We start from the raw sequence: 27811 nt of genomic DNA, 5'->3' as shown, positions 1-27811 counted from the left end.
TATGACTGATTTGTTCCTCATCATAAAGTGATAACTTAGATTCTTCATTCAATCACTACAACGTTTTCACTCCAAGTGTAGCTAAATCCAATTTCAGTATTCAAGAGCTGCACTACCCATAAGTGTGTGTGAAGACAACCAGTGTCACTACCTCACTATTCATTATATTTTACTATATAATGAGGCCATCATTTGTTATGAATCATTATTTTGAGCCATCACTAACAGGACACTATAATGTGCATACATTTTATAGTGAGACTTAGATACTCAACTAATTTCTTCAATGTTTTTATAAAATCCAAAGTTTCAGCTTCCAGTTACATTCATTCTCTGTTGGAAAGTAACTCAGTACATCTACTCAAGAACTGTACTTTCAGATACTTATGTGAGCGTTTCCATTTGCTGCTACTTAATATGTCTACCTCCATTCTATGATGTATACTATATAATTTAGCAGTAATTATTGCACTTATGCTACACTACATTTAATCATTATAGTTACTAATTACCTCACAGATTTAGATTACTAATACAAAATATAATCAGCAAAGCAATTATGATAAATTAAGATAAGACTTTATTGTTGGAAATCCACAAACTACGAAGCATTAAATAAAGTAATTAAAATGATCCCCCTTTACTAGCTGCAACATCCAAATTATGTATTTAATAGTTAATATCCAATAATATCATGTTTATTGGTCCATTCATCTTTTGCAAAGTATGTTTTGATGCTTATACTTATGTACTAAAGTTTAGACTGCCCCTAAGAAGAAACTGTATTGTGAAACTGCTTCTAAAAATAAAATATTGATTGATTCAGTATAATAGAGGGAATTAAGCTTGGAATGAATCTATAAGTAGACAAAAAACGTCTCTATTTTAACATTATTTATCTTTCTGAATTGTTGTAGATTCAAACAGGCGATTGCAGTGCGATATAGAGCGGGGCTCAGGATTGAATCATTATCTCAACACTGTCTTCTCATTATGCTTGGGTTGTGCGCTAATGGTAATTCAGATTTTCTAGATAGTTTGTTGAAAATATAAAATTAGCCATATCAGCAGCAGAATACTTTCTCACATCATTACGGTAATTTGAGCAAAACCCCCCATAAATCATATTTACTGTACAAAAACAAGTGGTGATTCATCCCAAGACTATAAGTTATTAAAATGAAATTCCACAGCAGAGTCATACAGAGTGTGGGAAATTTAGAAGTAAGTTGTGTTTGTCTTGCTAAAAATGATCATCTTAAACAAATCAAGACGGAGGAAATCATGTTCAGGTCCAAAATATAAATATGACTTTATTTCACAATCCCAAAAAGAGATTAGCCATCAACATAAGTAATGCTAAATTTAGTCTCTTCTCAAGTCTAAACTGGATATACTTTGAGCAACATACAGTAATTCAGTTTCAAAATAAGCAAGATCATCCATTATCTAAACACCATTAACAGTACAGTAAAAACAATATGGTTCACATACATATTTACACATTTTCTACTAATAAAAGTTTTTTTTTCAGATTTTTGAATGCTGGTGCTAGTTCTTAGTTCCTCATTGATACAAATACTTTCATTGTGGACTGAGTACGTCCCCCACATTTTTACATTTTCATGTGTTCAAAAATGTTCTTTATAAATCAAGTGATTTAAAAACGGTTTACATTCATTTCATTTTGTGAGCATGATGTGTTTTGATAATTGTTACACAGTTTGGTTATCCATGGAAGACATTTCTTTTTACTCTAAACAATAATTTGCTTTTTACTGGTCCTTGAAAAACACCATGATCAATGGTTTGAGATACCAAAGCATCTCAGTCTGTCAGCCAGTAAACATCCAGAGAAATTATAAAACTACCATTGCAGTGAAGCATATACCAGATCAGTGCGTGCTGAGTTTTATAAAAGCACCATGCCATCACTGTACAGTATATAACCTGGTCAAGTCAATGCATGTATCTTGATATCTAGTCCTATTAGCACCAAAAGGAAGTCAAAGAATATGAAAAAAAACTATACCACCAGTGTTAGTGTGAATATCAGTGATGTCGGTTGTGCTGAAATTTCATTGATGAGTTCTTGAAATAAAGCCTCTCTTTCATGGGTAATACACAATAAAGATCCTGACTCACCAGGAGTTGACACCAACTTCCTTATTTAGACCCTGTAAATAAAAAGCTATAACATGTAAACAAAGTCTTCACTAGGGTCGAGCACCCAAAATAATCTTAGGCAATTGTCTGAGTGGGATTTGATCTTTGAGTGGTTTACCAACAAAAGCAGAGAGGAGGATAAAGAGGAAGTAGTTTGGTTATTCAGCATCGGCTGCTGACACAGTTTTGTTCAAATCCAGAGTGTGGACCTAAAAACTGGTAATATTCTGTTGACACATCTGACACCTTGTGATTTCTGTGAAAGACGGAGGATTTATTAGCACCATCAGTATTTTTTAAAATCCCATAATCACACTTGTGCCCTATGAAAGAATTTTTGAATTCTTTTTCCGGAAGGTGAACATAAGTTAAGTGCCAAAAATAAGCACTTCATTGTTGTAACATGTCACAATTCCTCATTATGTAACATTTTGAATTTCATTAGATATGTATGCCATTTTCAATCAAATTAATGCAGAAATACTGTAAAAATGTAAATGAGTTCATGCTAAAAGGTCATATACTGTATATCTCTATCTGTACATACATGATCAGGCCTACGGATTGGGACCTATTTCAAGTTAAGTTTAGGAAAATAAAAAAGTGCTTCTGACTGTAATATGCCATACATACTGTATCTGTGGATAAAAGATAAACCATCAAGACATAGAGAAATGTAAAGAAAAAAACAAAACAAGGAAGTGTGTTTCTTTCATCTGCTGCCAACAGAAGTCGGAGGCCGGAGAAGAAAAAGGACAATGCTACATGTGACAATCTGTAGTAAATATATGCACAATATTAGTCTTGCTTTCTACATTATGTGATGTAATGATGTTTAACAGAGAGGTTGCAGTGAGAATGGCACCAACATAAAAGCCAATGAGATTCATCTTATGAAAAGCAAACTATCGGCTGAAATAAAGAGCACAGTCCTACTGTACAACATAATTCTGAGTGTCAACACATGATGCAGGTTATCATAGAAATCTTGCAGTAAACAGGCTTACACCAGGAATTAAATAGAAATCGTTATGATCAGAATAAATAATTACCTTTTTGTTCTTAATCGTGTATATAAAACCAGATTAAAAACATTTTAAAAAATGCTTCAAAGCACCATCTCTTTACAATAAAAACACAGAAACTCACAGTTAAAAAGCCAACAAACTTTGGTCTTCCTCATCACTAGGTAGAGATGAAGAAGGGCAAAGTACACAAACAGGTACTAGAAAAGCACAATGAAAACAATGTAAAAATGAGAGTAGCAGTTTGAATTTGATTGAGGTAAGGCAGAAGCACAGGGTGTAGGAGTTTAATGTGTGTGTGTGTGTTTAAAACATGTTGACTAAGTCCAGCGATTGTAGGGGCCCGTCACCTGGGTAAGAGCATAAGGCGACACCGTGACGACGCCATCTCTCGGGAGAGTCCATGCTTGACGTGTGGGGACGTTCATGATCCTCCTTGTCTCCTCCACCTCCTCCCCTGGTTCTCCCTGTAGCTCCCCACACCCAGCTCCTTTGCCATTCATCCCCACACATTGGCTCAGGCAGTCCTCCCTCCTTAATCTCTCAGCCTCATCCTCCCGTTCCCGTTCCCGCTTGGCCATCTTGGCATCCCACATTGCCATCCCGTGGCCTGGTTCATTTAGAGACTTGTGCTGGTAGAAGACCAGGGAGATGCGGGTGGGGTGGCTGCGGTTTGGCCTGAGGATAGGAGTGGTAGCATGGAGCTCCCGCCGTGCACACTCTATCAGGATGGAGCCGTGTGACGGGGCCACAGCGACTCCGCCTATATTACGGTCAAGGAAGTTGTGCTCGCTGTCCGACCACACCTCTTCCTGCTTAACTTCCTCTGGTTCAAGTGGGGGAGTTTGTGGGGGAAGGGGGAGAGATGAGAGCGAAGGAAGGCCATGACCCCTGACCTCTACCGAGACATCTTCTGCAGGCCTGTGGAGTCCGTTGAGCCTGCTGAAGAGGCCCTCAGAGGTAGGTCTGGGGGAGAAGGAGGAGCGAGGAGGAGCACTCCCGCTGGGGGAGGGTCTGAGCAGAGGAGAGCAGTGGACCTCATTTGGCTCAGTTTTAAAGGTATGGGGGTATGGAAAGTTATGTGGAGGTATACGAACACTCTGGTCACCAGATGTTGTAGAATAACCATTCAAGCCGTCACTCATTGTCTTATAATTAAGAGCTGAGCCATTCTGTCCAAACTGGAGGCCAGGCAGACCGTGGTGGTTGGGGGAGATGCCCTCCTTCTGTGGGGTGACCTCTGCACCCTGAGTGGTGTAACTGCTGGTGCTCCGGTTGTAAGTGCTGGGTTGATTTCCCTCCAGTGGGTACCGTCCAACGCTGGCAGGTCTGGGTGGAAGTCTGTACGAGCTGTAGAAGCCCTGTGGCTCTGTTTTGGCAGATAATATACATTGTATTTCTAAAACACTGATGATAATAAAAAAACATTTATGCTTTCTGACCTCAGCGTATTACTGATTATAATAGATTTACAACATGACAAGAGACTTAGATTTAATACCTTTCTTGGGGGTTTCGCTTTTCACTTTCACAGGAGTCAGTCCGAGCTTCTTCTCCAGTTTGTCTGCTTGAGACTTCAGACGAGCTTCTTGCCTTATCTTCCGGGCTGATTTCACTGGCTCAGCCAGTAGACGCACCTGGCAGATAAAAATAAAAAAAGGTTTCAAACACGATACATGTTTATAATAGCGTTTTTGCAACAGAGGACTGAAACAACAAATGATGCAGTCAGAAAGAATAGAAAAACAACAAAAACAAGAGCTGCTTCGCTCACCTCCCGCGGAAAGGCAGAAAGAACTTGCAAAGAACCACTTCGGATTTTGGCCCACTGGGTCTCAACCTGACCAAACTCATCCCTCTCAGACATCCTGTAAAGTGGCAGAACATGCAGCTGCTCATCTTCTGGTATGTTACGCACTGCTCGGTTATCTTCCTTGGTTAAAGTGCAAACCTGAAGAAGGACAAAGACAAAAGGCAAGTTGTTCAACGTGCCAGTAGGCCATATCGGATCAATACCGTGAGAGATGGACACATGAAATAGAAGTATGGCGTCAGCAACTTGCTTACCACAGTGCTGCCGTTATTCATGTTGTGAGTGTCCTTGTGAGCGTGGGCACAGAAATCCACACAGGCTGTAACCCCAGAAAAAGGACGTCCCTCCCTCACACCCAGCCGGCAGTCAGTCCCTGCCGCCTCATTTTCCACCTATTAGAGGTGAAAAGACAAGACATGAGAAGAACTTGGTTTGTGTAATTGTGGAACTACATGGATAGTAGCCCAAGACAGCTACGATCTCAAAGGTAAGTGTGGCAGCTGATTAACGTGCCATACCTGGTTCTGGAAGGCCTCAGGAGCCAGTCTTTTGTAGAGTGGTGCGAGATCAGTGGCAAGATTATGAAGGTTGCTCTCTATCTTCTCCTCCTAAAAGTAAGGGGCAGATTCAAGAGTTTTGGGGTGAACAGCTGATCACAAAAATACAGGAACAGAACTTGTCTGATAGAACTAGCACACTGATTACACATTACATTTTCTCTCACATCGCTATAACTACAAGGGAAACAAATAGGAGAGATTGTAATAGCTGATTTCTTCTAGGAACTTTGGAAGATGACCAGTCCCTCACCTCCTCCCGGTAGTCTCCATGCAGGCGGAACTTGCGGGGCACTTTGCTGCGGGCAAACTTACAGCCATTGAAGTACATACTCCAGGAGCATCCAAAAGAAAATGAAGCCCCGCAGGTGTCTTGGTCCAAACCCTGGCAGGCACACGTACGACTGTGGAGATGGAGTGGCGGAGGAAGATAAAGAAACGAACAGAGCTGGGAGGAAAAAATATCATTGCAAAACAAAGGAAGAAGCACTCACTCTTCATTGAGCGAACAGCGACGGCTGGTGGGGGAGCCGTGTTTAAAGAGGGTCTGTGTGAGCTCCTGGTACAGATTGTCTGCCACTGGTCGAGGGATTCCCTCCCAGGCCAGAATGAGGATCACCAACACGGCAGTCTCACAGTAGTGCCCTGGCCTCCGGCGGACCAAACACAGCAGCTTCTCCTGTTCACTGCCACGCCGGATCACCTGTTGGATGATTGTCACACAAAATGATGGATACTTACGGGGTAGTGGGTTCGAAGCACTGTGATTGACCTGCTAAACCACACAATTGTGCTTTAAGAGAATAGTTAAAAGGTGGAAAATCTTAAGTGGAAGCCTTGACATTTCTGTTTAGGAATGTCATTGCAACATATTTTTTGGTTTTAAAGGGGTTTTGTTCAGGGTAAGAATCTGGGAGTGACTTCCATCTCTGCCCCTAAAATACTATGGTGGGATCCACAAGAATACTTCAAAATACAGAAGACATATTCAGGACTTTTAGGAAACTACCATGAACACCACAAGCTACCTACCCATTTAGCTATCGGACACCCCTGGGAGCTCTTTCCTTCTTTACCAGTGTAAACAACAACTTCTACCCTTACAGCATTTCCTTTGGCACCATATCTGTAACACACATAAAAGAAGCTTTATGTTTGGTCTATTGATCACAGAGCACATATCAGTGCTTAGGGCTGTGACATTACATTGCTACCAATACTTGAGGGCAACTGAAAACACATACAGTACATCCATTTGATACATTTACTGTTTCGTACAAAATAAATAAATAAATTTGACAAAAAATACAGTTGTCATTGAAAAGCTCAATGACTGCAGAATGACACTTTTTCAGTTATGTGTGGTTGCGGACAGACTGCGATGGACCTCAAGATGTTTTAAAGAGGCTGTCATCTGGTCTCAGCTCCAAGAGTTTCCTGTTTCAACATGTTGTGTGCATCTGAGGCAGAGGGTGCACAACGTGTCGAGCTTGCTCAGCAATGTTTCCTTTTAATGACAGACTCTTCGGCTCTGACTCCGCCCCATTCCACCAAGCCTGAGGTCGACTAGTAGTCTCTCAGCATATCTGTGAGAAAACACACCCACATATACACAGTGGAAATAGAGTGGAAGTAGTCACTCTACCTGTTCTCCATCAGTTCCCTCACTGCAGGAACACTAGGTCCTGCCCCAAGGTGGGTGTAGTAAGGCCCTTCTTCCTTTTCAATGATCTGTTCTGTGGGAAAAAAATTAAGGTTCTATTAGATATCATAGCAACTTTACTGAGTGTAATTGTCCTCGAAAAACTGATGTGATGCTGGTAATTTTTTAATTAAAAACACTGATGCTCTTGATAAATAAGTCAGGTTATTGTACATGCCATATACACAGTAAATGTAGCTGGATCTCATTTCAGGGACCGCCACCTTGGATGTCCACAAATCAAAATCAAATACATCAGAACTGGTAAACAGGGCTCAACAAAGCACCCCAAAGCTTCCTCCAAGTATGGCAGAGAAATGTGGCCTCCTTTCGCTTGAATTGGCCCTTGAATTAGGACACAGCTTGTGTGTGTTTGCACCAGAGAGAGAGAAACAGAAAGTATCAGTTTGAGGACTGCCATGTTAATCAAGAGCAAACCTCCACACTGGATTTTAGTCACAATGTGAAATATAGTCAATGTGATACCAATGCAGAAGCTACACAACTGAAACATCAGGAAGCACTTAATGAAACATTAAGGGAGCACCAACTCACCCACACATTCGCAGCATGGAAGATCAGCCAGTTTTTTGGAAGGCGTGTTGAGCAAGTTCTTGGTCGGGGTATCCAGAAAACTCATCGGAGACTCCAGAAAGCTGTTGACGCTGTTCTTGGATGGAGTTGATTCTGCAGAGTGGCCCACATCCCCATCAGTAGCTGTGGACAGGACAGTGACAGGTCCTGCCCTCTCCAGCTTGTAGTAGCCCTGCTGGCTTGGAGGAGGGGACTGATGAGCCCCTGAGAAGCCATTAGCCAGGCTGTGGTGACCGGTGGTGTGGCTGAGGAAAGCGGTATTAGCTGGGCTGGTGTTAGGATCAGCACTGTGCTGCAGCCCACCATAGGGCTGTGCTACCTGAGTTAACAAATGCCTTTCACACTCCTGCCCCGGTCCTGAAGCATGACCATTGCATGGATTGTGTTGGTGGAGTGGACCATTTGAAAGGGTCCATGGATGTTCTTGACCAAGAGTGTGGTTGATCCTGTTGTAGTTGTGAGTCTGCGGTCCTAAGAGGGCTGCACTGTGATGGATGAGTTGTCTCCTTTCCTCCTGAGCCTCAGCCAAGTATCTCTTCAGGTCAATTTGGGCTTGAGGCAGAAACAGGTTCCTCTTGTGGTGAAGAGCTGATTTCCCCTGTGGTTGAATCTTCTGGCCTCTGCCCCTGAGGGCCGTCTCCCCATTTGGCATGCGTTTTGAGAGGGGAGTTCTAGAGTTGATTCCCTCATTAGGTCCATCACTTTTCTTCTTCCTGGGCTTGGAGGGCGTAGTCTTGGTTTTTTTCGCGAGGGGCTTTTTCTGACTGGGGGGTGGCTGGGAGTTGTAGTTGTATTTGATGGCCGACACAGGCGTTCCTTTTGGAGGGTTGTTCTCTGACTGCTGGCTGTGTCGAGACTGGATGATGAAGGCCAGGTCTGCCAGCTGAGCTGCCACCTCCTCCTCCTCCTCCTCTCGGTTTCTCCTCGCTTTACCAACAACCCTGTCTCTGTCCTCCCCAAAGAAGCGCTCATGATCTTTACTGAACTTCATGTCACTGGGATATTTATAGCTGCATTCCGACTTGATGACATGAGAACTTAAGCCCGGCTCTGTCCTCCTGCAGGCTGCTTTATCACTGTTTGAGCTGGCTTCCAGGAGGTCCTGCAGAGACAGCTTTGTGTTAGAGCTTGACCCCTGGGAGTGCTGGATGACATTCCCTTGTCTGGCCACAGGAGGGCGTATAACTGACATCTGGTGCAGTGGTGAGCTGATGACTGAGACTTTGTTGTAGCGGAAGGCTGCTGTGGGTTTAGCTTCTTGTAGGCTTGTATTTGTATTGGAAGTTGGGGCATCAGTAGAAATGGGATGTTCACACTTACTTTCCACTTTTATGCACCCTGGGGTGCTTTGAGGTATAGCTGCCAGTTGAGTCAAGGCCTCAATAGCAATAGCCTGATCAAAACTAAGATTTCTTCTCTCTGCCAAGGACTGCACACTTGGTTGCAAAACACTTGAAGGAGGTTCCTTTTTGATAGGCTGGGAAGTCTTTTGCAGGCTAACAGGAGTGCTTTTCTGGCACAAGTAATTCTTTAAGTCCTCTGGCTCTTTTTTGACAACGTACAAATCTGGTGGCTCTGATTTGATGGAGCTTAGAATGGAAGGACGTGAGCTGAAAAGTTTCTCCTCCAGTCCCCTCCTCTCTGTGACAGAGAGGCACACCACGGCCGCCAGCGTGGACAACGGGTCTTCGCAGACCTCGTCTTCATCACTCAGTTGTGTGGTGACCTGTTCAGTGATCCACATCCACGGCTCCTCCAGTTTGATTTTCTTCAGTGGAACTGACATGTCGTCTGGAGGAGTCTCGGGTCCATTCTCAGGGCAGTCTTTAGGGATTGCAGCGATTATACACTTTTGAGGCTCTGATGCAATTGTTGTCCTTTTATACGCAGACTTCAGATCAGAAGGTGACCCAGTGGTCATATTAGCACCGTTAGGTTTTGTCAGGTTCTCAGCAGAACCATTCGTAAAAGTCACAGAAGAGCATACGTGTTGGTGAAGTGCAATGCTGGTCAGCTCCAGCCCGGGCTCTCTTTTAACAAGTGCCGGCCGTCCGCCTTGGTCCAAGGACAGGTCGTGGGTGAGCGAGTGGGTAATCGTGGGAGCTTGTGTATGAGGTATGTGGCCTTCCTCCCCCTCATCTTCCTCCGCTGCCGCATGGGTGTCATCCATCTGTGCTTTGGCGTTGCCATTTACCGACCCACTTTCGGGAACCACCTAAGACACAGAAACAGAGAGAAAGAAGGAAACAAGAGGAGAGAAGTGACTCAACAAGCTCTGGCAGTATACAGAGATTTGGCTTGTTCCAAACAGTCACGGCTAAGAGCACAACAGATTGCCTCCCAGCATGGCATGAGCATCTGCTGCAGCCACGACGAGTCTGTGGAAAATAGTATTGCCTTTGAAAATAAAGAATCTGCTTTCTATAATACTAGCCCGAAACCAATCTCTAAACACAGCAAATAAAAAGTCAAACTGGGTTAGTACACAGTCGAGGCTTCAATCTCGACTACGTTCCTGCATGAGCTGTTTAGTGTTGACAGCCACGGACCCACAGGTAGCCGAGAGCCAACGAGGGAACATTTGCAGTCACATACTTTTCTAGATTAGGTCACTACCAGTGGGTCACTGAAGGCATGAGTTCAACGCACATGCACGTGTGCCGGGTTTAGTAGGCGTGTACCTGGACATGCATGCATGTATATGCAAGCGCATGGGATTATTAACAGAGCAACCCTGCCATGTTAACCCATACGAATTGTTAAGTGAGTGATTAACCCACTCAGGGTCTTATCCAGACTGTGCAGCTTGACCCGTTGGCTAATAAGGATTCGGACAGCAGAGCTACGGCCATCCAAAGATCCACAATATTAACATATGGATAACTTTCAAAAGCTAAGTTGTAAGCCCGCTACCACAGACTGTCTTAAGTGCAGACAGTCATAGCCATAACTCCATAAAGAGGAATAAAATCCATTGATGGCAGTTATATTGACAAAGTACTTTCTGTCAAAATATTGTAATTTAAGTTATCTTATAAACTAAAAGGGCAAGAAGACAAACCCATTCTGATAAAAAAAAATCATAAGTTCATCATCTCGGGTGAGCATATGATCAACTGAAGTGAAGTACAGCTGCTTCTTATTTTAGGATTTAACCATCCATCACATTCAGAATTGAAGCATTCAGCAGTGGAAGACAGATTAAAATGTTGCAGCGTGACAAAGATATAAAACACTGCATCATGTGCCAAGACTCAGCTGACAAAAGGATCTGAAACTTGTTGGTGGGAATAGGATGTGCATTACTGTGCGCTGTACTGTTGGTGTTAGTGTGTGTGTGTATGTGAGGCATCCCATGTTCCTTCTAATGAACTAGCACAACTGCAGAATGTGTTCTTAATCACTGTTTACTTGGCATAAACACCCATTAAACTCCATCACTGCCACTGTTTTAATATATAAATCCTATAAAAAAGACCAAAAATAAATTTTCTTTATTAGTTTAATGTGGTCAATTCAACTGTTCTCTTTATTTCTATCAGATATGGGGGCTGGGCTTAGTCTATGTTCTGAGACATCATGAATAAAATGATAACGGTGTGTCTGACTTTCATGCATGTACAGGGAAAACAGAATTGAGCCTTGTAACATCCCACATGTGACGGCTACTAAGAAAGACCATGATCTGTCATTCATGAGGAAGAAGGCATTGAGGAATAGTAGATGAAGCAGTCTTCTAGAGTTCAAAGCATTCAATTAAAAATGGAAAATAAAAGGTGTCAAAGGCAGCTCTGAGGTCTAAGAGGATTAATACTGAGCAATCTCCTGCATTGGGTGTTTAAAGACGCTTGTTAAGATCTGTTGCTGTGCTGTGTGAAATCAGAGAGAAGAGACTTCTTTAAAACTACTTTACCAAGACAGTTACTGCATTTCTGAAAAGAAGGGTTGACAGCAAAGAAGCTGCTCGTCAATGTTGTTGTTCTGATTAGAGCTGGTCATAGTATAGAGAGTAAAGAGAGAAACAAGCAGTATGTGTTAAGCCAATTGAAGCCAATGTCATTAGAAAAATGTCTTTATCTACATTGTCTGCAATGATTTCCAGTCAATCTAAACAATCTGTACCAAATGAAAGCCCTTGCTCTTCGACTATGTGGGATTGGCACTGGTGAACCTGGTGTTTGCCAGTGATACCTGAGATAGATGAAAATGTTTCTCATATTTAACTCCAGTGTGGCTGAGCTGGAAATATTTCAACATGGCACCACTTTCTGTATGCTCTTGGTCAGTTATCCACAGGAATGCAAGGCCCATTGCCAAAAGCTGTTGCTTAAAACCATGCTAAAGAGGTATAGTGAGGATTTAACATTAGAAAGAGGTTGAACCGTTCTGGTACAAAGTAGAGTTGCAGTGACCATAGCGGTGTTCATGGTTAATAATATGCTGAGATTAGACATGATTAGTATGGTGGACCCAATTTATTACCAAGTCGTTCCACTGTCGTATTCCTGATCCCCCTCTGATGTCTGTCAGGACATAAGAGAAACACGCTGCTGATGCAACAGATAGCTGGAGCTCAGGCTGAGGCAATACTGAAGATGCCAATGCAACAAGGTGAGCTAGCCGCTCCACACAACCTGTGGAACTTGGCCACTGCAACGTGAGAGGAAGAGTGAAAAAGATGGGGAGCAAGGAAAGGGAGATGGGGGGTGGGGAGGAAGGCAGTGAGTCTGTTACAATAAACTGCTTTCAATGACAAAGCAGCTCTGGACAGCTTCCAGCACTGCACCAGACACACGTGTGTCTCTTTTTGTGCATTTGAGTGTTCACAACACAAAGCTGACATCAAAGAACAGCCCCTGTTTTTAATTATGTTACGTTGAGCTGTTTGATAACAAAAAGCCTAATGCAGGATGTAAATGCAGAGTCATATTCTCTCATTTAGCCGGGGTCTGTGATGTGTTTACGGCTGTGTGTCTTTGTGAGTTTGTTGTGTCTTCCTCAGGGAGCCTAAAGTCACTCACACAGCACTGCACTTATTGTTTTAAATGCAAACACGCTCTTCTTCTTTTAGAAAAACTTGTATCCAACTGCCGTGCCTGTCAAAGCTCTGAATGTCAACAAAAATGACAATAGAGTAGCCAAGGGCGAGTGCTTTACACGCAAAACAGGCGTTCGGGGACCTACCCTAGCAGCACGAGTGTAACCGTCACTTGAAACCTAACAAATCTCTCTCTGGATCTCCAAGGAAGTTCAAAGGACTGTGTATCTATTCTTTCCCCAACAACACAGACATACAAACACACTCGCATATGCATATAAACATGTCTGGGCCGGAATTCATCAAATAAATTTGGAGTGATTCAGAGTAACTTTCAGCTATTGTTCACTTCATGGCCGTGCAGAAATATTACACCCGCTAGGATCCTCACCTTAGAAACGATACACAGCAAAGCACGCTTCCTTCCTGGCTGAGGGTGTAAGTAGTGGTTTATGTATGTTTCTCTATACACGTGAGAATTTTCTTCATTCATTGAGTGAGCGTTTCCTGTCTACGCTTAATGTCACATGGTCAACAGAGAAAACACACTCCATCAAACAGATAAGAGCGACAAACAAGGCATTATCGGTGGCAGTACAACTATTAAACTTGAAATAACTGTCTCTCAGTACACCAGTATGAATGATAGCTTAATTAGCTGTACAAGTATAGATATTAGGATAATATCAGTAACAGAGGGACCTTTCCTACAAACCACACAATAATATCATTACTACTGTCGTCAAACTAGTAAAGCCTGCCAAACTACATGTTAGGACCGATAGCTTACAAGCACTCCACTTCTCTGCTAAGCAGTCAGAAAACAGCAGGTGCAGAAATATGGTTGTTCAAACCCCTGCAAGAAAGAAAAGGGGAAGCACAGGGGCTCTTCATACAGAATAAACAGCTAAAAAAGACATGCAATGGGGAAAGAGAAGAGCGATGACTGTTACTGTGGAAACTGACCTCATTATTGCTGACTTTGTTGTCACATCTTTTAAAATCACCTGGAAAAGACAAGCCAAACACAGAAAACCCAGGTCCTCATTGATTGAGTAGGAGCAATAACAACACCAGCTTCCAAATAAAGCACTCCAATCAGCCAAATCCAGGGAGGCAGAGAGAGAGACAACGGAGGACAACCTCTAGATGAGCTCCACTGTAGCTTAGCCATCTGCGGAGAGACAATAGACCCCAGGGCTGCCCTTACCTTGTCTATCCTCGGAGGAAGCCCCTCCGGTTTAGGCAGCATATCCCTAAAAGGTATTGGTGGCCATCTTGCTTCTCAAAAGAAAACGATGGCTACAATAGCCGTGTGCAGGGCAAGCTCCTGGATGTCATGACTAGTGTGACTGTAAGCCGCTGTAGCAAAGTGCTGCTACAGCAGACATGCATACACTCGCCGCACACACACAGACGTTTAGACACACACACACACATACGGGATGCCTTTCGCAGACGCAGACAGAGCCTCATCAGCCAATGGCGTGAGGACCTTTGTGGCTTGTAAATTATCTTCCATGCCTAGACTCTTCTAAACAAAGGAACCCTATGTGGGCTTTTTACTCCAGCCCTACACACATGGATTGGTGGCAAGCTGTGGAACGGATACTGCACACATGCTGGATCTGGATCACAAGAAAACAATTCCATCACCACTGAGATATTAACCCCCGAAGCAGCTCACCACACTGCTGCTGGGCTCTTGGTGATTTGTACTGAAATTCCTTCTTTGCCCAACTGCTGAAACAATTAGTGAACAAATAGAAATACATTATTTGATTCCAATATTTATTTAAGGATAAACTGATACAAAAAAAGCCTTTCTATCAACGTTGACTGCACATATTTGTGTTTCAGACTGTTGGTTAAATGACATTTTTATAGACACAATCAGCTCATAAAAACAGTCATCAAAACCTTAATTAATAATGAAAATAAGATCACGTTGACTCCTTGAGCCATATAGAAAATATGGGTAGTGGAAATGTATAGAATGCTAATGTTAAAAGCAAAATACTTTGTCTCTGAAGCAGAAGTCAGCATCACATGACTACCACACCGACAAGTTTGCAGATAGGAGCACGTGCTTGTGTCTCCCTCTCCATGAGTTTTTAGTCATGTGAACAATTATCTATTATATTGAATATAATAAGTTAAATGCATGTTTACAGCAGGATTCTCTGCAGCACGTCTAATTCTCACATGGTCTAGAAGTTGTTGAAGACTGTGGCGGGAGCAGGAAAGAGGATGTTCACAACATCCACACTGTCTCAACAACCCTTCCCCTCATTCTCTCATCCAACCCAAAGCATTTTTTCTCTTTCTCAACAATTCCCTCAGAATAAGCGGTGGTGCAAGAAAAACAGAGCGACAGAAAGCAAAAGGCAAAGAGAGAACAATGTTATGAAAGAGTAAAGCACTCCCCCCTTTAAAGGCAACCATGTGGCCAAGACGCCGAGGTTATACCGGGACAAGGAAACATGAAGGCATCCCGAGCTAGTGCCTGTCGGTAACACTCCAGTAACCCACCTCAGCCGAGTGTTTGATAATGGAAGCAGAGAGCGTGCAGCTTAACCCATCCATACACAACAACGAGAACTACATTACCGTAGTGTTCGTGCAATAAGCACGCACATATCAGGATGAATAAATAGACAAGCATGTCATGGTGGAAGATGAAGTAATTATTAAGATTTAGCAAAATGCCATGTCAAAATCTCAAAAGGTATTCATAAGCAGGTTACACTAAATATGCCTTATTGTAGCCAATATAGCACATGATTACATGCATTTTTAAAGAGAATAGGTTGAGACCTTTGTGATAACCTTAACACATGTCAGTTAATGTATAAACATATACATTTTCACACCATATTAACATGTAACTACAGTGTCTGAACACTTGCTTTTATCTGTTACTATCCCACTGCAGAGTTCAACAGTCACTTAGATGCTTATATATAGTCACACTCCTGCATGTTGTATTGTGTATCATGTATATGTCTCACGGCGAACATGTTCAAAACCAAAAAAGTGTCAGCAGGCAGGTAGCTCATGATTTAGTGTTCGTCTATGAGTACATGGTTAGCATCAGAAACAAGTAATACTCAACAGAAGTCATGTACCCCAACAGTGATAATCACACGTTTCCTGACACTGTAAAACAAACACAGATGCAGACTAAACACTTGAAATATACACAAGGCATGTGTGTGGTTATCCTCACAAAATAATATTTCCCAAGCACTGTCAGTGCAACACAAAGCCTCAGTCCACATCACAAAAACATATTCTCAGCTTTTGTGGATCAGTGCCTGCTGATTTAGAACATATATGGCCTACCCACATGGACATACTGTAGCTTTTAATGTAGTTTAACCCTGAACTGGACAGAATAAACATATATGGACACCTGCTAAAAAAACGTGTACGCATAAGAGAATTTCACAACCATGTGCCAAATTATTCCTAATTAAGTATTTCACTACTATATCAAGAATAGTCATACTTACCAAATGAGGAAAGCCATATCTGGCCATATATTTAATAAAGATATTTTTCACATACATTGTGGCAGTTATAGCTGAGCTCTCCTCTGAATGGGGATGTCTCGGGTAGTCTGACAGGTTTGACATTGGTGGCAAAGTCTACACACTAGAGTGTCAAACAGGTTACACCAACCTAATAAATAAAGCACGCCTGTAAAAGATACACCCCGACCACTAGCATGAACTGCATTAGTAGCACTGTGCTTCTCTGCCTTCATAATAGTCCTTCTCCTGCAGCCACTCCATTCCGGCATCCAAAAATACTCCACAACTACAACTACTTACAATATTGCACCGCACCCTTCATTTTCAGCTCTTTAAATGTCCCATATGTTTTTTTCCTTTAACAAGCTACCCAGCTCTCGTTAAGATCAAGTAGTCTGGACATTATTTACTCTAAGCTACAGTGTATGAGCTTGCAAGTGAGGTAAAGAAAATTGCTCTGCACCACAGTCGTAAGCTGTCTCTGACACATCTGGAGTCTGACCCATTGGAGACCGGCCCGGTGATGGAGCTGTGCCAAGCGGGATATTTGCCAATAAGATGTCATTACTGCATTTGCATGAAAAAGCTACAGCTCTTTGATGAAGGGCAGTAGTTTGGGACTTTCTCCTCGTCTTCTTTATTTAAGTTGTGACTTTCTTACTCAGTGAGGGATAATGGAGGTTATAGTGGTTACAACCATGAGGAAACGAGAAAACATAGCTCTGTGCTTGTACTTGTCCCCATGCTGTTCATCCAGTCCACTAATGCACAATCTCTTACACAATCACACAGATTAAAACTAATGATGCATCAATACTGATATTGGTCCAATACTGACTCAAATAGCTGGAATGGATATCAATGAAGATGGGGGCACCCAAAACGACACCACGGTCCCTCTGCAAACTGTGTCACATTCTGTGTCCCTGATAGATTCTGTAATGTGACTCCAAGCTTTATAAACGGGCACGAAAATTGTCCACTGGCGTTGTTATCAAAAGATTCCAATGGGAAAAGTAATTCTCTTCATTTTGTGTATGAGTGGCTTGGGAAAGAAAGCATCAGAGGGACAAGTGGAGGGAAAGTTACTGTGATGCTAGTTATGGATGTTTTAGTTTATTACTGTTACAATGTCATCTATCTCCCTTGTTCATATTGTTATTGCTTTTATTGATTCCGTCTTTACCATGTAAAGAAGTGCCTTTGAGTGCTTTTTAAAGCGCTATTCAAATAAAATGTATTATTATTTTTCTCATTAAATGTCTGCACAATAGCTGTTTATATGCTCTCTGCTTCCTCAACAAACACAACAAAATACAAATGCAGGTTTGTAGCGTTCACACTTCCTGTATTGACAGTTTGTAACCCATGGGGGGTTACAAAACACAAACACCACACCACGTGGACTCAATTTACGAGCCGACAGTGGTTGGTCTGCACGAGGGGACGGCAGATCACTCCAACTCTTACACCTCAGGCACAGCCATACAACCTGTATGCTTTAACAAAATGTCCTCTTTAATCTTGTGTCTCTACTATCGATGACTTCACCTGCTGATTTTGGTCAGTATAAGACAATAATCTGTACAAACACACAATGAAGTATTAACTACTACTTGGTTTTGAGTTTCAGAGTAGCTGTGGCTACATATGTGTTTCACCTTGAGAAGGATAGAAGGAGGAAGGGGAGCAGGTCCATCAGTTTAAGTAAACACTGACACACATGCAACCACTGCCACTGACCCAAATACACACACAAACACTATGCAGGCACAGCAGCATGGGGGCCCCAGATCCTCTCACAATGAGACAGGAAAAGGCTTACTTAAGTTTGCGCTAGTACAACCTGCTGAGTAGGCATGTTGGCCATATGACTGCACGTGTGTGCGTGCACTCACACACACACACACAAATATGTGTGCAGACTGATGCATGCAACTCCAGTGGTGCATTAAAGAGTGAGTGCATTTACTGTACAGCAAAAGACAGGGCTGAGAGGATAATAAATGATTAGCTAAGGGAATTATGGACAAGGCAAAGGGATACACATCATTACAACTCAGCGGATGGCATTCTGGGGTGTCGAAATAATGGCAGGAGGGAGCGAGAAGAGTTTATATCCCTGTCAGGTGGATAAGATATATTCTACGGGGGACAGGTCAGGTTGATGCATGAATAAGCTCGGGTTTCTCCAGAAGGAGACCATTGTGTACCCTTGGTCGGATTTGAGTGGCATTTCTTTTGGGGGGCAAAGTGAGAATTTCTTTTCACCCAGAGAAACCAAGTGGCACGACTTCAAAGCTTATCCAGGGACTTATAGCCTTACAACAGTCAGGACGCGGTACACACTCACAGATGCAATGAACCTAAGAGGGCTCAGGAGTGGAGCATTAGCCCTATCAATGTTTAAATCAAATATCTTGCTGAATTATTAACATTATAGATGCTAAAAAACATACAATCTTTGCATTGTTGTTGTGGAATAAACACAAATACTGCTGAGCTGCTACAGCTGGAGGTATATTAAAGCAAACCGAGCAGAATCCTTCATTAAAGTCATTAAATTAGTGTCTCTGGATGGATGTAAGCCTTCAACCTGGCACCGCCCGGGCCATACATCTACACTGATGTATAGTGGGCTCTGGCCAAATAACTCAGCCCCAAATCAAATAAAAAGGACATTTTCCCTTGTCCACGGAGCCCTTTGCTGGGCCACTGCCCTGCAGCTATTACCGTTAACTACCTCGCAGGGTTGTTTTAAATGTAATTGGCTTGGACCCAGTTACCAGAAGATACAAAGCAGCCCTAATCATAGGCAAGCTCATATAATAAAATATGTGCCTTTGCAGAGGAAGAAGAAGTCAGAGGAGACAACGCAATCTGCTGTCATAATGACTTGGCCCTGTTAAAATGTTGTCAGTTTCTCTAACATTTCATGAAACAATCGACTTGAAGAGACTTGAAACGTATGTGAGATAGATAATGCATCACAGTGAACACCATGTTTACTTTACCAATTATAGATATTATAGTATAGTAATGAAGACCAGTGCAGATTCAAATTGATCTGTACTTGTAATTGCATTTATTTCTTTCCCTTTATGTTGTGATTAAAAGTATATTATTTGAGAATCTTGAAAGCATAGTTAACAGTATAATCAAAATACTACATAACTAAAGTGTACCTGCGTTACAAATATTTAAATGGTGCATAAAGAGTATCTATACCTCTTTAAATAAGGATCATGTCATGAATGTATTGGTAAAATAACCCAAATGCAATAAGCTTACTGAATGGATTGGTTTACATAGACAATGCAGGCAATTTTGTCATGTGTAAGGCGTTGCAGGCAGCCACAGCTTGCTGCTGACCCACTATGAGCAGGACAATCTGAGTAGTTTAACCTAATTACCTGGATATAGGTTACCGGGTTCACAGCCTTAAAACCCATAGTGCGTGGCTGCTGGTTATCTCCACTAATCCTCCTTACGACCCTGAGAATACTCCATCAGACAACCGAGGCAGGTCAAAGGTCAGCACCAGACAATGAGGTCGCCATGGCAACTGTCAGTGCTGAAGACTTCCATTGCTCTGTGTGCATACGTGTGTGTGTGCGTGTGTGTGTGTGTGAGAGAGGGGGAAGAGGAGCTGAGACCTGACACAAGCATCTGTTGGGACCAAATCACTCTCACTTTACATTAAGCTGGTTCCATTTAAGAACAATGGGGGGGAGGGGTTGTTGCATGAAAGGCTGAACTGCAAGCTGTAACAACCTGCGTACGCACACACACACACACACACAACCATGTGCATGAACATCCCCCTTTGACACAAAAATACAGGTAAGCATCATTCACACGCACTGACACACACAGCTTTGAATATCAGTTTCAAAGCTAACAGTCACCGTTGGGTGCTTCAGGCTGCCTGTCCTCCCTAGCGGAGTGCTGTCTGAGGTTTGTTTTCCAAATGCACGTGTTATCTCAGCTGGGCTACTCCTCTGGCAAATGCATTGCAGCAGAAAAAAGAGGAGTGCGGGAGATGAATTAGTTTGCAGGAGGAGCTGGTGCTGAGCTAACTGGAAGCATGCTGACTACTATTTGTAAAAAGTATAGTCTGCCTGCTGCTGCTTTGTGCTGATCTCAATATTTCCCAAACTATGTAATAATGGTGCACCTCAAACTTAACCAAAGTCTACCTCACCAGGTGCATGGTCCTGATAAATGCAGTGACAGAAGGAGATAATAGTTATACTATATGTGAGTGCTGCTTTTTGTCTCAGGCAAGTCACATACAGATATTGTATAGCTAGAGCTCGGCAGATATGCAATGACCTATATTGGGATAGAAGATATTGGTCCATATACTGTAAACAAAATTAAAATGACATGTCCTTCTCCCTTCAGCATTCAGGCAACCTCCCACCGCAGATTCAGACCGGGAAAAAATATTTATTCGAAGTCCGGGCCCCCACATCATCCGCTTCGAAGAATTCTGGCCCTTGGGCAAATGTAGTTGATGCCCCCTGCTTTAGATGAACCTGAGTGATCAATCGTGTCTAAAGCAGCACTCAAATCTAAAAGCATTCGGACTGAGCAGTCACCAGCTGTTCAAAGTAAGTCTTTAGAGACCTTCACAAAGCTCTGTCTGTGATATGGAGAGCTCCTTAAACCTGACTGAAAACTGTTAAAATACGCTGTTATTCACAAGAGACATTAATTGACTTGGATTTCACTACCACCGTAGGTAACCAAAGATGCCAGAAGTCCTATTAATAATAGATTATATAGCAAAGAAAACAGGTTGATATATGTATCTAAGCATATATACACTAAAATATGAAATACTGTATCAGTTGATAACAATGGAAATGATCAGAATTGCCAACATGTTGACATCTTGCATCCATTTATGAATTTCATTATGTATTTAAGAGCTTGTGCTAGTTTATTTCAAATGAGCTGCACGCACTGAGTGACAGAGGGGCAACTGTTGACACAATAAGTGATTGAGGATATAATGTTTTGAACTGTTGTGCAGAAATGTGGATATTCAAAACATTATCTATGAGTGCTGACATCTGCCTTGTTAGCCTACGCAACAGTGAGTCAGTTCTGCTGCCGACAGCTCTAAACATGTCAGGACTCTTTCGATAAACTCACTCTATAAATACTGGAGCTTTCGCACTCATATTTGTCTGTCATATTTTGTTTCTGGTGTGTACGCGTTAGCGTGTGTGCAGGTGTGTTCAGGGCCAGGTCAGACAATGAAGTGAGACCTGTCCTCACTGCGTAACACAAGCGAGGCCACGAGGGGGCCATCAAGCCTGACATTTTTTAAAAGGCTCACTATATTTCTTATTAACGCACAAACCATGGACTTTTCTTTTTTTGAAACAGTTTTTTGTGTTTTTGTTTGTCTTAATATTCACAAGTCTTTTACTGTTCAATCTGTGGTCTGTTTTGCGTGTATTTTTTAAAGTGTTTTAAGTATATAATGTTTTATGACACTGTAAAACCAAACCACAGTAGCTCAGTATGGTAAAAACAGAAACAGAATCCACATGCCACTACATGATCTCCTCTTTGGCCTCTGCCCCCTTTTTTCCACAATCTCCTGAGAACTTGAAAGGGTGTGTGAGCTTGATCAGCAGGACTGGCCAGCAAGTATTTAAACATACTACTCAGACTATAAGTACACATAAAGTGGACCCTCATACACTCACAGTGTGATTTCTTGAATTACAAAAGACAAGATGTAAAGTTGCGTCACCTGTTCTGAATCTAGAATTAAGTAAAGCGTGGATGGTGATTTGACCTGTGTGATCAGCACCTGGAGCAGGCTCCACCGCTGCAGTTGTACAGAATCAAACAAATACCCGTTCCCAAACCACAAACACAGGCATTGCATGTATGTCAATGGAATGTGAGTTAAGAGAGCAACTGAGAGAGGGTCTGCGGTTCTGTTGTCCAACAGCATGCATGGCCCACACAAATATGTGTAATAAATACCCGTAAATGTGTATTTTACTCACACACACACACTGACTATTTCTGACACTGATCACAACTTATACTGCAGGTATTATATAATCAGCCTAATCTGTTACAGCCGCTGCTACGACTCAGAGGGCTCTGCAGTGCATGTATGCACGCTTGCAGAAACCGCCACATGGACCCTCACTCACAGTTGTTCACACAGAGCCCTCCCCCAGCCGCATGGACACCGCTGAACTATGTACATGGTTATGTGGCTCTGGTAGCCAGCTGCTGGAAGGAACTCTTACTCCCACTTACCACATTTATTGAAAATATGTCTATCTGCCATCTGTCCCTACATAAACAAGTTATTGATGGTAATAAGGTTTGCTTTTAGCTAAGACCTCATCTGAATCATTCTAATACTACTTTACATAGTTCCATGCACTAACAATTAAACAGTTTAACCCTGTATTTATCATTTTGACCACTAAGTTGTAGAATAATACAGTATCTGTAGGTTCATCACTAGAAGCAACTCTTTTCACATTGTCTCATTGTTTTCACATCGTCATTCGATAGAAAAATATAGATTATAGCGGTTTTAAATTGACTGGAAAACATTCCTCTCTTAACAAACTTCCTCGGTGTCTTCATTTGTTGTCTCAATGGTTCTAAAATATGCCTTCACAATGCCATTCAGTGCCACTTTGGAAAAACATCCGGCTCAAATTGGCCTTAATTATATACCCATCCACAAACACAAACATGCACACACACATTCACCATGTGCAACTCACTAAATAGCTTATTCTCTGGCCTGCACCATGGCACACACACACACACACACACACACATGGAAGAACAACAACAGACACATACTCACGCACGTGTTAAGCGGCTGGTCATGTGATAGCTTCTTCCCTCTCAACACAGGGCATCATCAACACTGAAGTTGGATGCATTCATACCATCTCTATTCTCTACACGGGAACACACACCAACAAGCAGTTCCCCTTATATCACTCAACACATTCCACAACATTTAAACAGGAAGACACCATGTAGTTAAGTATGCAGCATCCGTTGAAATTAAAAAATGTAAAAGTGAATCCTTCTGTTTCAACGGTTTGGCTAATTCAAATCGTGATCATTGCTGCTACCGGCAGGCTCTTGGGAAACCCCGAAGATCAAAAGCAATGCCGTCAGACAGTAACAACCACTCGCTTTTAAGTCGCTTTGGATCAGCTGTTTTGTAGATGCCAAAAGAAGCTCAAGTAAATTCTCAGCTAAGACTTGACTGCAATGAAACCCACTGAAATGTGTTGCTTTTAAATGTAATTAAATGCACTTATACCGTGAAACTTAAATCTCACCTGAGCAGCAGAGAGAGTGAGCAGAGATGAAGTTCTTCTCCTCCTCAGTTCCACGCACTTCCTCAGCTTACAGATCTGGTGGCCAGTGCTGCGGTTGAGGCAGCAACTGCACTGTCCACAGCTGATGCTCCTCCGGCACGGCTCACATGTTCCACACCTGCTCCGCTTCTTCTTCTCCTTCTTCTGGGGTTTCGGAGCGCTCCAGGAAAGCAAGCAGGCCCCTTCTGGCCCAAAGGATCCAGGTAAAACAGAGGGACTGGACTCCCCGTACCCTGTCTCTGATTCAGTGTCAAAAGAAAAAGAGGATTGAGTGCTTTCTGAGCTGCAAGAGAAGGTGAAGCTACTGTCCAGAGGAGAAGTCACGATCTTTGGCACTGCGTCCGGCTCGGCAAGCACGATGCTGTCCTTGCTGAGGTTTGGTTGACACTCAGCTGTACGGGCATCTGTGCTCAAGTGAGGAACGAGTGACAATGACGACGATGTTGTGTCTTTCTGGCTGTGGAGCTCCAATGGCTCTCGATTGGATTCACTATCTTTGGTCTGCGTCTCTGCTGGTGTACAAGCTTGTTTCTCTCCCAGAGGAGAAGGGATCGTTAGGCGTTGCAGTTGGTGTAGTCCCCCGTGGCTCGAATCCTTCAAGCACATGGGTTTGAAGGAGTCACTATGGATAATAACCGGCGTATTTCTTTTAACAAGAACAGTCCGTACCATCAGGGCGGTTTCAGCGACAACTGAGGACCCTGTGAATTGAGGTTTAGCACCATAAACGGTTGGTTGCATGTCTGTCTTACCCCGGCTCAGAAACTCTGGCTCAAGTGCCTCTAAGGTGGAGGGGGCTTTGGTGGGATTTGAGGTAGCTGTGTGCCCACATGCAGGTGATTCTGACTGAGCTGTGAGTCCGTTGTTAGAGTAAGGTGGATCTGGGGGTTGAGAGGCTGGCGTGCTGGGTCGGGAGTCAGCAGGATTGATAGAGACATCAGGCTCCTTTTTGTTTTCCCCTTTCTTACAATTACCCAGTTTCTCAGCAATCTCCTCCATCTCCTCCACAGTCTCCTTTTGTCTCTCTTCTCTCTCATGATTTTTCTTTTCTTTTCTCTCAGTGACAAAGATCACTCTTTTATCCGTCCTATTTTCTTTTCGCTCCAACGTGTTATCTTCCTCTTGATGGACAGTACACACATCATCTTGCTTACCATCACTGGCAAGATGATCTAGCTTATTCCCAAGGATAGATGAAGTGTCATTTTCTTCACATCCGCCCTGCACCCCTGGTGAGCCAATACTCGTTAGCACAGAGGGACTATCTTTACTGCTGTCACTGCAGAGTTCTAGCTGTCCATCAACACCATCACACACCCCAATCACACACCTCAGGTCACCTTCACTGTTATGACTGACAGTGTTTTTGTCTTGCTGGGTTATAGCACTGTCACAGCTGCCCTGCACGCAGTCTTCCTGCATGTCGTTACATGGTGGCGAATCTGCTTTAAGAGGGCTTCCATCTTTAGCATTGCTGACCACTAAAGCCTGATCTTTGATTCTCAAAGGAACTTCAAAATCAGTTTTTAGAGAGACTGGGAGTATTTCCTCCTCATCACATGTGTCCAGATTCTCATTTTCCTCATCAAGAGTTGAATCATTGACGCTGGTGCTTGGGGGCTTGTTTCTTGTGTTTCCTTGCTGTGATGCTGCTTGTCTCCCTGCGACCACCTTCTTGTTTTTCCCCCCTCTGCAAGGTTTAGGAGGCTGGCAGGGACTAACAGACACCTGTGTGCCACGCAGGGACTTCCTTCGCCCTAGGGGGTCTTGTAACTGGCCACAGTGGTCAGGCAGATTGCTCAGCCGTCTAAGTCTTGCCGATCCTGTTACATTTACAGTCTGGTTAACTCTGCCAGCGGATCTCCCAGGGCCCTGACTAGCGGGTCCACTCACCCCTCTTCCACGGGGACTTCGGGCTGACGGTGCCTGGACCCTGGCTGTTGACTTTTTGGGTTCTGCCGGTGTTTTCTGGGGCCTCTCTGTGGCTCTTCCCCTGGGTTTGTTGGAGTTACAGGTTTGCCTCTTGGTGCTGATCACCTTCTGGCTATTTTTCCTCTGAGCAGGTGTCTGTCTCCTGGTGCGTTTGGTAGTAGCAGGCATGGCTCAGGGTGTGGAGAGGAGGATTTCTTGCAGCCGGCATGTGAGCCAGGTGAATGTTTATCTTTCACTCGGTGCAATTTTTTTAAATAGTTTTCCTCTTCTTTGTTTTATTCTTGAACTAGAATTTATGATGCTGTCATTATCGTGTATTTGCAGTGCATGACCTATAAGGACAGAAGGAGAATAAAAACACAAATAGTCTTAGCACATTTCAATGTATTGTTAATGTGTTAGCACAACATAAACTCAAAGACACGAGGTACTATAGCATGACTGACAGCATCATGATAAGTCATTATATAAACCTAAATCCATTCAATTGTTCTTTACTCTGCTGGAAATTTCACTTTCGCCCCGCCTGAAAAGTGCTGTAAAATTGACGTGAATAACGAGAATCCAAATGCACTTATACACAATACCAAGTAATAAATAAAGATATAAAACCAGAAGAACTATCCAAAAACCAATAGTAGCTCCAGGAAAGACTAAACACGGCCCGGACGGTTTAAAGGGCAGGCGTGTGGAGGAGTGGGCTCAAGCCGGAGGTCGGATCCTGTTTTCGTCTCTCTTACTGGCGGAAGAGGGTTTATTACCGTGTAAAAGCGCCTTCAGCGTCGCTGTTTATTATTATTTCTGCACTTGACCGCTGTCATTGAACGCACCGTGTGGACGTGGGTCGTTTGGTTGCCGGCGAGCTCGTATTCACTCGTTTACGGCTGAAATGCTTTACATACCAGAAAGCGACAGTTGCACTGTCTGAACTGCTAATAATACTCCGCTCCAGCGAGACAGCGAGACCTTGCATTGGTTTCCCTCCTCGGCAAATATGGACTGCTGGCAAGTTCAATCCCCTCTCGACGAAGACACGCGCACATGATAAAAGCACCGACGTGAACATACGTCGAGCGGAACGATTGTTTTTTCCAACGTGCGCCGCGTCGTCTTCGACACCCGTTAAAACGTAAATCCCTCTAATGTCAGTCCATCCATCCAGGGCAGCCCCGCTCACTCTCCCTCCACCCGACGCAGCCCACGGTCTCCTCTGCCAAAAAAAACGCGTCGTCGGCACTGGAGGGAAGAGTGGGAAAGAAAACCCGGGATGGAGTGACGTGATGACGCGCGGTGCGTTTCGTCCAAGTGCTCCGAGCGCTGCGTGTCTCCAGCAAATGGACGCAGAGGTGCGCTAAGAGTAACGGCTAGAAAGGTCATTAATAATGTATGGCAACGTGACAGTAATGACGGCATGTTAGATAGCTGTTCTAACGAAAGGGTTTAACCCTCTGCGGCCTGACTTTTTTTATTTTGGGAGAGGGGTGAACATATTTCACTCAATTGTTTTGCTTTGGGGTCCCTGATAATAGATAAATCATATGTCTCCCCCGCACCCCCCGAGACATATTTTGATGTGTTGGGGGTACTGAAACTCCAAGGCTTTTTAAAGAATATATGATGACAGGAATAAGGAAAACAATACATATACATGTTGTATTGTTAACATGGTCATGTACACCAACATCCAAATGTCTGTGTGTATCTGTGAGTGTAATAATTATGACCATCGTCATTGTTTTTACTTTACTGTCTACTGATAATTACCGAAATGGACACATGAACACAATAGTAGTAACATACAGTATCAGGTGTGTCACATCTGACCCTGCTGCTCTGGGTGAGCATTGTAGAGAGCATTGTGGGTTGTTCTCCCCACTCTGTTCACCTTCCTCTTCATCCACAGACTCGGTGTCATTCAACAGACACGTATTATTCGATAAGAAAGCAGGAAGCCCACATTGTAATGAAGGTAAATGGGTAAATGTCCAATCCCTTACGCGCCAACATGCCAGGACTTGGTGATAAATTAAAAGGTTAATCATTGGTTACGCCTA

The 27811-nt window shown here is 43.1% G+C and overlaps 1 protein-coding gene across 1 annotated transcript; it reads right to left on the bottom strand.

Moving 5' to 3' along the window:
* Window positions 1–1287: 1287 nt before the first annotated feature.
* tet1 (tet methylcytosine dioxygenase 1) lies at window positions 1288–26996 on the bottom strand. The gene is made up of 12 exons (XM_034551700.1): window positions 26660–26996; window positions 23787–26089; window positions 7819–10072; window positions 7207–7297; window positions 6594–6687; window positions 6056–6264; window positions 5815–5965; window positions 5523–5612; window positions 5259–5396; window positions 4966–5142; window positions 4693–4828; window positions 1288–4560 (listed from the first exon to the last, which is right to left on the bottom strand). The coding sequence occupies exons 2-12, from the start codon at window positions 25923–25925 to the stop codon at window positions 3512–3514; spliced, it is 6528 nt and encodes a 2175-aa protein (XP_034407591.1). The 5' UTR covers window positions 25926–26089; window positions 26660–26996; the 3' UTR covers window positions 1288–3511.
* Between the last annotated feature and the right edge of the window lie 815 nt (window positions 26997–27811).

The sequence above is a fragment of the Cyclopterus lumpus genome, chromosome 15, assembly GCF_009769545.1.
Source record: "Cyclopterus lumpus isolate fCycLum1 chromosome 15, fCycLum1.pri, whole genome shotgun sequence".
Lineage (NCBI taxonomy): Eukaryota > Metazoa > Chordata > Actinopteri > Perciformes > Cyclopteridae > Cyclopterus > Cyclopterus lumpus.
This window is presented reverse-complemented; position numbering and strand designations above follow the sequence as displayed.

Bases quoted from the DNA above. Each gene is read 5' to 3' on its own strand.
- tet1 (XM_034551700.1), bottom strand. From the start codon at position 25,925: ATGCCTGCTACTACCAAACGCACCAGGAGACAGACACCTGCTCAGAGG. The intron at 10,073-23,786 runs GTGAGATTTAAG...TCTGTGTCTTAG, and splicing joins TCACTCTCTCTGCTGCTCAG to GTGGTTCCCGAAAGTGGGTC. The intron at 5,397-5,522 runs GTATGGCACGTT...CACCTCTAATAG, and splicing joins CTGAGGCCTTCCAGAACCAG to GTGGAAAATGAGGCGGCAGG.